The 9,946-nt window shown below is 39.1% G+C and overlaps 1 protein-coding gene across 1 annotated transcript; it reads left to right on the top strand.

The window, feature by feature from the left end:
* The first annotated feature begins 76 nt into the window (after positions 1–76).
* LOC138960179 (MOB kinase activator 1B) lies at positions 77–9,559 on the top strand. Its single transcript, XM_070331952.1, has 4 exons — positions 77–258; positions 2,574–2,740; positions 5,422–5,649; positions 6,942–9,559. The coding sequence occupies exons 1-4, from the start codon at positions 245–247 to the stop codon at positions 7,190–7,192; spliced, it is 660 nt and encodes a 219-aa protein (XP_070188053.1). The 5' UTR covers positions 77–244; the 3' UTR covers positions 7,193–9,559.
* The last annotated feature ends 387 nt before the right edge of the window (positions 9,560–9,946 follow it).

Here is a 9,946-nt window from a genome sequence, read left to right as displayed (position 1 = left end):
ATTAATCATATGTCAGGAGAGTGGAAAAAAAAGCTTTGCTTTTGTTATCGTATTTTCACGTCGTTACTTGCACTGCAAGGGATAAACACTGGGAAGCCATCTTTCTCTCTGAAATCGATGCAGACGAAAAATATCGTCAATCATCGGGCACTTGAATATTCATTGTGGATTCGAAAGGAACATTTTTCGTATATTTTTTATTTTACTTTTGAATAGGGACCTTTGGAAGGAGGACGAAACGAAGATGAGCTTCTTTTTGTAAGTACATTTGTTGCCATCATTTCCGCTTTCACTCTGTCGTAATCAGGTACTATTGTTATGATCTGAAATCCTGACCGGCAGCTGAAGGTTACTTTTTATTGTCAGGGCCAGTGTCGAATGACATTTTCAAATGGTTTTATGCATATGATCAATTGTAAGTAAGCTGTACGATCGAAGATAGGGCAAATAGGTAATCAATGAATCAATAGGTCCTGTTGCAGTAAAGTTATTACCTATTAGTAAAATTACCAAAATAAACTGCTCGGTTTTATATCACTTTATGTTTCTGGTCTCAACATTTCCTGGGTTCTGATCAGTGTAATAATATGGTGTAACAGAAAAAAACAAGAACAAAATAAAAATACACTTCAAATGTGTCTGTGTGTGATGATTGTATTGTGTGATACTTGTCTGTATGTAAAACATGTAAAACACATAGTGTATATATATATATACTGTATGTCACTATGTGTGTTTCTCCTCGTGTGTTTCTCCTCTTCCTCTGGAAAACATGCTGTCTTCATGCATGCTCTTCTTTCTTGCAAGTACTTCTGTTAGCTACATTGTTTGAATGAGTTGTTGTGGTTGTTTAGTGTGTCTATTAGATTGTCGAAGGGTTGGTGGAACTGTCGACTCAGTGTTGTCACAGCGTGGGGTGTGTTGTTCGCAGTGGGTTGTGGGGTGTCTAGGCGAGGCGGTTTGAGGCTGGTATTTGTCTACACAGAACTCTGTACTTATACTTATCGGAGTGGCTCGGGAACCGGCAAGCCGGTTACGGAGCCCCCAGGTTCAGGAACCGGCAGCCATCAGTATCTCACCTAATAGACATTCCTACTAGTTTTTCCTTACCTGGCAGGTAGCCGTTGATAGCAGTTAACAGTTTACTAGTGCGCCCTGCGTCATTGGCGCATAAAATCAGAAAATTTCCCATTAGAATTCCCTTCAGTGCATCAAAGGGCACACTGACAATACATACCACTGTGCCATCCTATGCACACTTTACGACAGAGTATCTCATTCGAAATGAGCGAAGCAAAAGCGCGCCAAGTCGAGTTTGTTTAACGCTATGTAATTGGCTGTTTAAATATGTAGTGCTTAAATAAGACTTCATATAACATATTGTATCTGGCGAACTATCTGTTTGTCAATGTCATCGTAAACACAACAGTCAAGTACGATTGATTCTAGAAAACACGGGCCCACACCAGAAATAATGCATCCTGAGAAAAAATATTCTCATTCGCCAAAGGCTTGTGCACCATTTTTTTAACTTTCAGGGCTGACAGTGACAGTGGCAAATGCTCAGATGGCACCACATTGCACATTTTGCATCTTTGGAAAAATAATTTACAGACCACTTAAGCCTACTTGCCGCTTCTTGACTTCGACTATGTCAAATCGGTTGAGGGGGACAAATGTCCCATTGTCAGTTTTCTTTTCTCCCAGGCCGAACGCTGTATATATATATTGATTACAGTACATGTACTAGAATGGCCCATGCATTTTCCTGAAAAACGACAGTCTGGCTTCCTCGTGTCTCTCTTTTAATTGTACAACTTTACAGTTCTACAAATATTCGTTGTTTAGGCAGGTCTAGGTCTGTCAACATGTTTCATTTGTTTGTAACTGAGCATAATTTAACTCTTGTGAGTGATATTTTTTGTGATGAATCAGGCAGCTGTTTCAGGGATTGGTTGACAAACGTGCCATGTAGCATTGGCGCATTTAAATTTGTAAATCAAATGACCCATTAATATTTATAATGCTTTTCAGCAAGTCAAGGGGGACATCGAGATTGTACCACTGCACCACCTCAGACATAGCACATGCAGACACAGGCACACACATACACATGATAGAATGTCAATGAGCACAGAAGAATACAAACTTTGTTTGTCTATATATATATTCTTCTGTGCTCATTCTTTTCATTTTCTTTCTCTGTCTACTCTTCTTTTTAGTTTCTTGTTGGGTTTTTTTGCTGATGAAGATGAAAGTTGAGTAGAATCTGTGTTCATTTGTTCATCATGTTGCTGTTTTGTTGTGAGTACATTTGATTTGTATTGTTGTTCTTGTCAACTTAATTAAGAATGATCATATTGTAACTGTTCCTCCCCCGAAATCGGCGTATGGCTGCCTGAATGGCGGGGTAAAAAAACGGTCATACACGTAAAAATCCACTCGTGCTAAAAACATGAGTGAACGTGGGAGTCTAAGCCCATGAACGAAGAAGAAGAAGAGAAGAAGAGTAACTGTTCCATGGTTTTTACTCTTACACACATTGTAATTCTTTTGTATTTTTGTTGTTCCAGTGGAAGCCGAAACAACAAAACATTTAAGCCCAAAAAGAACATACCAGAAGGGACTCATCAGTATGACTTGATGAAACATGCGGCTGTCACGCTAGGAAGTGGCAACCTGCGTCTAGCCGTCATGCTACCAGAAGGAGAAGATGTCAATGAGTGGGTGGCAGTCAACAGTAAGTGAAAATTAGACCCAGGTTTGATAGAGAGCCTTGTTGCTTCAGGACCCTTTGACAGGAAAACACTTTCCACAAAGGACACAGTCAGGAAATGATTGATAGTCTCCTTGGTGACCACTCATGTTACTTGAAAGATACTATATATTATATATATATACACTGTGTTTGCATTTAGACTCGCACGTCTAACTTAAACACTAAAAGTAAAACCGAGCTGAAAACAATCAAGTAAATTGAAACAGATACTTTAGGCAGTCATCTGACATTGTTGATGTGATACTTTTTAACAGTCCAGTTTTACAACCAGTGTTAGTCACTCAATGATAGCCACATTCTTGTTAGAATATCAAATGACAACAAATCAATCAATCAATATGAGGCTTATATCGCGCGTATTCCGTGGGTACAGTTCTAAGCGCAGGGATTTTTTAAATTTATTTTTATTCAATTTATATCGCGCACATATTCAAGGCGCAGGGATTTATTTATGCCATGTGAGATGGAATTTTTTTACATAATACATCACGCATTCACATCGGCCAGCAGATCGCAGCCATTTCGGCGCATATTCTACTTTTCACGGCCTATTATTCCAAGTCACACGGGTATTTTGGTGGACATTTTTATCTATGCCTATACAATTTTGCCAGGAAAGACCCTTTTGTCAATCGTGGGATCTTTAACGTGCACACCCCAATGTAGTGTACACAAAGGGACCTCGGTTTTTCGTCTCATCCGTAAAACTAGCACTTGAACCCACCTAGGTTAGGAAAGGGGGTAGAAAATTGCTAACGCCCTGACCCAGGGTCGAACTCGCTTCCGAGCGCAAGTGCGTTACCACTCGGCCACCCAGTCCTTATTGTGGTGGGGCAGGGAGGAACAGTCATGTACAGCCGCTCTGCCTTTTAAAGGCACAGTACTCCTCCCGTAAACCATCACAGATACTGTCAGGCTTTTACACACAGTACAAACACTCTTCCATTTGAACGCTCACCAAACGGGAACATCCTAGGTGCCCTACGTAAAGAGCGAGCAATTTTTAAAGAATTAATTTTGCGGATTGTCTCTCAGACAATCGGACCGTGGTGCGTTTTGGCGCTAGACCTAACTTTTAAAATCTAAATAATAAATTGACAGCTTCTTACACAAACATTCTTAAATCATAAAAGAATTCTTTTTTCATCAAGACAAGATCAGTACAATTCGAAGTTTTGAAAGTTTGAAAAAAGAAAAGCCCGGAAGCAGGGTCACGCAAGGTCGTGGTTCTCGTAGCAGACGACGGTTTATGCCTATCGCCAGTTCCTCTGAACAGTCAAAAGCCATCGGTAGAGTTCTTGTGAACCACAGCCGCTTGTTTCGTGCATAGTCAGAGGTACATAATAACGTGCTATTGCAGATAAGCTCACATCGAGTCGCATTCAAATTACTAACTGACGACTACATTGTGGAAAAGGGAAACTGGATCACACGGGTTCACGATGGCTCAGGGGTAAGATAAACCACGCAAAAATAAATTCTTTGAAAATTGCTCGCTCTTTACGGAGGGCACCTAGGATGTTCTCAAGCGGTGAGTGTTTAGATAAAAGGATGGTTGTACTGTGTGTAAAAGCCTGACAGTATCTGTGATGGTTTACGGGAGGCTTACTGTGCCTTTAACAATTTTTTTTATAGAATTTTATGTTGGGATTTCGTAAATTGTGTCAGCATACGCGGAAACATGTTAGTGTTGTACTCAGGCCTCGGTCTTCAGTCAATGATGCATACTTTTGTATTTGATTGTGACGTATTGCTCTGATTCCTTGCAGGTTGATCATTCCAATTGTTCTGTACTGATCTAGGAGGTCTTCGGACCATCATGTTTCTACTAAACAGCCAAAGGCAGGGCATTTAGAGTTGGACCTATTACTCACCTATACATTATTTTGATCCAAGTCGAACTGACCTATTGTTTCCGAGTCTTGAAACAACACTATTTTAAGTCACTCTATTTACTACTTTAGGCTCTTATCAGATCTAAGCTACATAGTCCTCGAATAATTGAAAAGCCTCTTTCATTTGGATGGTTTTAGCGTTGTTCCCAGGCCTCTGTCTTTAGTCATTGACTTTTGTGATCTGACACATTGGTCTCATCTGTGGCGCGTCGAACATCCCATAGTTTTGACATGTAGGAGGTCTTTTGACCATCAATTTTTCCACAAAACGGACAAAGCGAGTACATTTGGACGTACTGTATGTATATTTTTGGTCCATGTCCATCTTGCATATAGTCCTCTGAGGCTGGGAACAACACTGCGTTTGTGATAACCTTTGCAGTACATGATATCAATCATATGATATCAATGATATCAGTCTATTTTGATTATTTTCCACAAACCTTGGTACTTGGTTCCTGTGCATTCAAAAGGACCATCAATCATTGTATGCATTTTTGTATTTTGGTATTCAAATTTCTTTTTCTTAAAAAAAACCCAATTATAGTCACGCTCAGTTTCAGATTTTAAAATCCTCATTATTGGCTAGAAGTTGATTATGAGCAAGTAACAGTACACTCTGACTGGCAGCTGCTTGCCACTAAATCAGTGAATATCAGCATGGTAGAATTTGAATATAAAAGTCACTTAATGAAATGCTGTAAATATGTGCATTTAACTAAAGATGTGTTTTATATTTCTTTGCAGCTGTGGATTTCTTTAACCAAATCAACATGCTGTATGGCACCATCACAGAGTTTTGCCTTGAAGAGACCTGTCCAGTCATGTCAGCAGGACCCAAGTACGAGTACCACTGGGCAGACGGACAGACCATCAAAAAACCAATCAAGTGTTCGGCGCCGAAGTACATAGATTACCTCATGACCTGGGTACAAGATCAGCTGGATGATGAAACACTTTTCCCGTCCAAAATTGGTATGTACTGTTCCGTTAGATTGGTTTTCTCATGAGAGAACATTTTTTAAGCATTTGAGTTTCCAATAAGTTTTCTCTTTGTTGCATGTCTTGTGAAATCAGATATTTTCCAACCAAAAGGATGTACAAATTATTTTACTGTTTTTTTTATGGATGTTCAGACCTGTTTACCAGTACGATTTGGGCGTATTTTGTACGCCAAATTATTATCGGTACGCAAATACGCGACACACGCATAAAATACGCCTAAGAAAAAGTCTAGAATACGTTTTCCGGTGTTGGTGTGCTGATTACGGAATGGTACAACTGATACCGGTTTCGGTCGAAGGGAGATAACCATGACAGCGAGTCTTCAGCTGTGGAAACCTTGTTCAGTTGTTGGCACGTGCGATCGTCTGGACAATCGTGGCAAAATGAAGCGGAAAAATGTGCCAGTTTCGGATGACTGTACCAAGTCTAAAAAGCAGAAGCAGCAGATTTTCTTGGAGAAATATAAGAAAGAGCCAGGAATTGTGGAGTCTACTATGGGAAAAAGTCATGCACACTGCAAGTATTGTAAATCAGATTTCTCCGTTGCCCATGCTGGGAAATATGACATCGAACGACACTGCAGTTCTAAAACTCACCTGGACAAGGTTGCTGCAAAGAAATCCGCTGAAAGCTGTCAAGGAATTATGAAGTTCATTCCCGCAAAGCAAATCCTGCCAGAAGAAAAGGCTGTAGTCCGCGCTGAGATGATTGTAAAAATGAACTTGCCACTGTCAACCGCAGATGTTATTTCACGAACTTCATCTTTTCATTATCAATCTGTTTGGAAGACACTTGTTATAATGCTATAAACTGACAGGTAAATACAATTGTTTTATTCCTGTTGTATTGGAAGGAGTTAAATTCTGAAGGTGTTCACAAGACATGCTATTCTTACACAAACACGTACGTTTGGACCCACGCGTACATTTTCCCTACCCCATATGGCTTTGCTTGCAAAGTACACCAACTTTTTGAAAAATACACTCAAATTTTTGGGAAAGTACTCTTGCCTCGGGTTTAGGGTAAACAGGTCTGGATGTTGTTTTTGTGAAGGTGCTTAATCCATTAGTTTTACTTTTACTAGAGGTAGTTAACATGAAGAAACTTCTGTTTGAACTTGGCTGTATATGGTTATTTCTGTGTGCGAGCGCATGCACTAATGTGTGAGAGAAGGGTAAAGAGAAAAGTATGAATGTTCTTACCCTAATCTGTTAGGCAGTTTGAGATGCTCTAGTAATATTTCTTGTTTTGTTTGTTTATAGGAGTCCCGTTTCCAAAGAATTTCCTGTCCATCGCGAAAACAATCTTGAAACGGCTGTTCCGGGTCTACGCCCACATCTACCACCAGCACTTCAAGGAAGTGGTACAGTTGAGCGAGGAGGCACATCTCAACACGTCGTTCAAACATTTTATCTTCTTTGTGCAAGAGTTTAACCTAATTGAGCGTAAGGAACTGGCTCCCCTCCAAGAACTCATTGACAAACTGACTGCCAAAGAGCTTAAAGACAGATAAACGGCAGCAGCATCAACTCTAATTTTACCCCTACATGTGTGGTGGTATGTGTGTACCTGTCTCTGTACCCCACACCATAGTGACTGTTACTACCTTGCGTCTGGGACCGACTTTGATAAACCATCACATTGCCAGAACGTTCAACAGCTTTTGGGTCTCCTCTGCCACTTCTATTCCTGAGAGACCGCATGTCACGGCTGGAGTCCAAGCGTGTGATGAGGCGTTGAACGACAATGCCTAGGGCCTTCCCTTGTCTGCCGTGCTTTGGTTTCCTCTGCATGTAGTCCAGCTGTTTTAGAGTTTGAGTTCTAGTCCACTTGCTGCTGAATTCTATGTATGCTTATGACTTTGAAAGACTTTCTTTCTGTGTAGTTTCTGCTTTGTCTTTTTTTCTCGACTTTATTTCAGTACATTTAGTTGAGGTGTAGTGATTTCAGTACATTTAGTTGAGGTGTAGTGATAGGACTTCGTAAAAGAAGAAAGAGTTTGCTTTTGTGTGGGTGATATGTACGTTTTCTTACTCTTTTCGTATGGTTTATTTTCACCAAGAGACCAATGGGAAGGAGAGGGAACTAATTTTTTATTTGGCTGTTTAGAGAGTATGATTTGACAAATGCACAAAAGAGAAGAATGTAAAATCATTTTGTTTTTAACCTGAATGATGGTCTGTGTCAGTAGTTAAAAGGGTTTTGTGTTAATAATAATATTGCTGCTTTGACTAGAGTAAAAAAGAACGCAATGATGCAGGATGCGTTTCGAAAGTCTTGGGTTAAAGATTTCCTTTCCAAAGTGTTTTATTATGAATTATCTGTAAAGCGCTGTCTTGTAGGAGAACTTGAGTCTTATGTATGTTTATATGAGATTCATATTGCCACTCACAGTGTGTTGGTATTTTTCAGGTTGATAAGTTTTCGCCTTTTCTCATTATGTATTTGAAAGTGTGCATTTACCTGAATCATCTGTACTGTGGTGTAACTGTGTTACAACTTCATTGTGTTCTCCTTTATGTTTCTTTATCTCTCGTTATTTGGACGCATATTTTTTTTTTCAGCCCATAGATTAATGGCATGGTAGAAAACTACTTTTTCAAGTCTGTCTAAAGTTTGATGGAACAGTAGATCTGTTATTTGAGCTCTCTAGTCATCATCTTTTATGCTTTATTGTGGTGTCTATTTTCAACATTTTAACAATTCATTTGACATATTTCTTTTTTATGTTAAAAGGTGAAGAAGAAAACCACCTGGCACTTTTGCGTCCCGTTTATTCATGTGATACGAACAATGTTCGCCTATTTCTGTATGTTGTGCGGTCTACTGCTCCATCACAAGAAAATATGAAACTGACAGCAGATGAGATAAGGGGGGGGCAACTGGGATCTTGGTAGAAGATAAGAATATAGGCTAAGTGAGAAATGATGGTGATTGTATGAAAATCTTGTTTTGCTTGAATCGTATCAATCATCAAATTCTCTTCAGTCTTCAGATCAGAGTTGCCTAATTTTTGAATCCCTGCCAATGCCAGGATCACTTTGTGATGAGAGTTGTTATATATATAACTGACAGCAGAAGATGTAAACCAAGATTAGAACAGGTTTTTTTTGTTAGAAGTTTATAACACACAGTTTAAAAATTAATATGAATATTAATCAGTGTACTTTGTCTTACTATGTCTAACGTGCAATACTGTATGTTGATTACTTTTCTTGAGAATATTCCGGTAAGATGTGTGAGTGATCAGTCAGCTTTTCAGACAATGTACATGCCCCCCGCAGAATTTACCCGATGCTCCCCAGCATGTCGTAAGAGGCGACTAACGGATTCTGTTTCTCCTTTTACCCTTGTTAAGTGTTTCTTGTAAAGAATATAGTCAATTTTTGTAAAGATTTTAGTCAAGCAGTATGTAAGAAATGTTAAGTCCTTTGTACTGGAAACTTGCATTCTCCCAGTAAGGTAATATATTGTACTACGTTGCAAGCCCCTGGAGCAAATTTTTGATTAGTGCTTTTGTGAACAAGAAACAATTGACAAGTGGCTCTATCCCATCTTCCCCCTTTCCCCGTCGCGATATAACCCTTCGTGGTTGAAAACGACGACACCAAATAAAGAAAGAAAGATAATGTACATGAGTTAGGAACTGTAAAATTGTTTTTTTCTTGGTCAAATGTGTTGTATTCAGGAGTTGGGGATTTATCTAAAAAGATGCACTTCATATGTCCCAATTATATTTGTATAGTAAGAAGCAAGAGCTGTGCTAGACTGCACTCAAACATTTTGGGTTTGATTCTAAATGAAATTTGCTCATGTGTAGTAACCACCCAAACTTAATCTAGATCCAATCCAGCTTCGAAAAGCATGTTTCTGTAGAAAATTTCAAAATAATGTTGCTGCTTGAGAAATGGAACTGGTTGCTGTTATATCTCTCTGTATGTATTGTGCTTACATCATTGCTCATGTAATTCTTTGTGCGATATACAGCTATTACACACAGCAGTCGTCTTCTTGGGAAGATACATTTGTGGGGTTTTTTCGCACAAAAAAGTGTTTTCCAAATACTGGAGTATACATTAAAGTTTTATGTTCATTGGATTCTGTGTTAAATATTGTATATGTTTTATTTCAGTTTTCATGAGTCATATTTAGTGACTAAATACAGACAGAAGAGAGGCTATTAGGTTTTTGGATAGTCTGAGCTGTCTTGGCAAATGTTCACCTTGTTGGTGTTTATGAAGCTGCTGCCTGTTTTATGTCTGGAAAA

Source organism: Littorina saxatilis, linkage group LG2, assembly GCF_037325665.1.
Source record: "Littorina saxatilis isolate snail1 linkage group LG2, US_GU_Lsax_2.0, whole genome shotgun sequence".
Taxonomy (NCBI): Eukaryota; Metazoa; Mollusca; class Gastropoda; order Littorinimorpha; family Littorinidae; genus Littorina; species Littorina saxatilis.
Note: the sequence above shows the minus strand (reverse complement) of the source record. Positions and strands in the feature narration are given on the sequence as shown.

Excerpts from the sequence above, each read along its gene's own strand:
- LOC138960179 (XM_070331952.1), top strand. Across the intron at positions 2,741-5,421 it reads TGAGTGGGTGGCAGTCAACA|CTGTGGATTTCTTTAACCAA; the intron begins GTAAGTGAAAAT and ends ATTTCTTTGCAG. Across the intron at positions 5,650-6,941 it reads ACTTTTCCCGTCCAAAATTG|GAGTCCCGTTTCCAAAGAAT; the intron begins GTATGTACTGTT and ends GTTTGTTTATAG.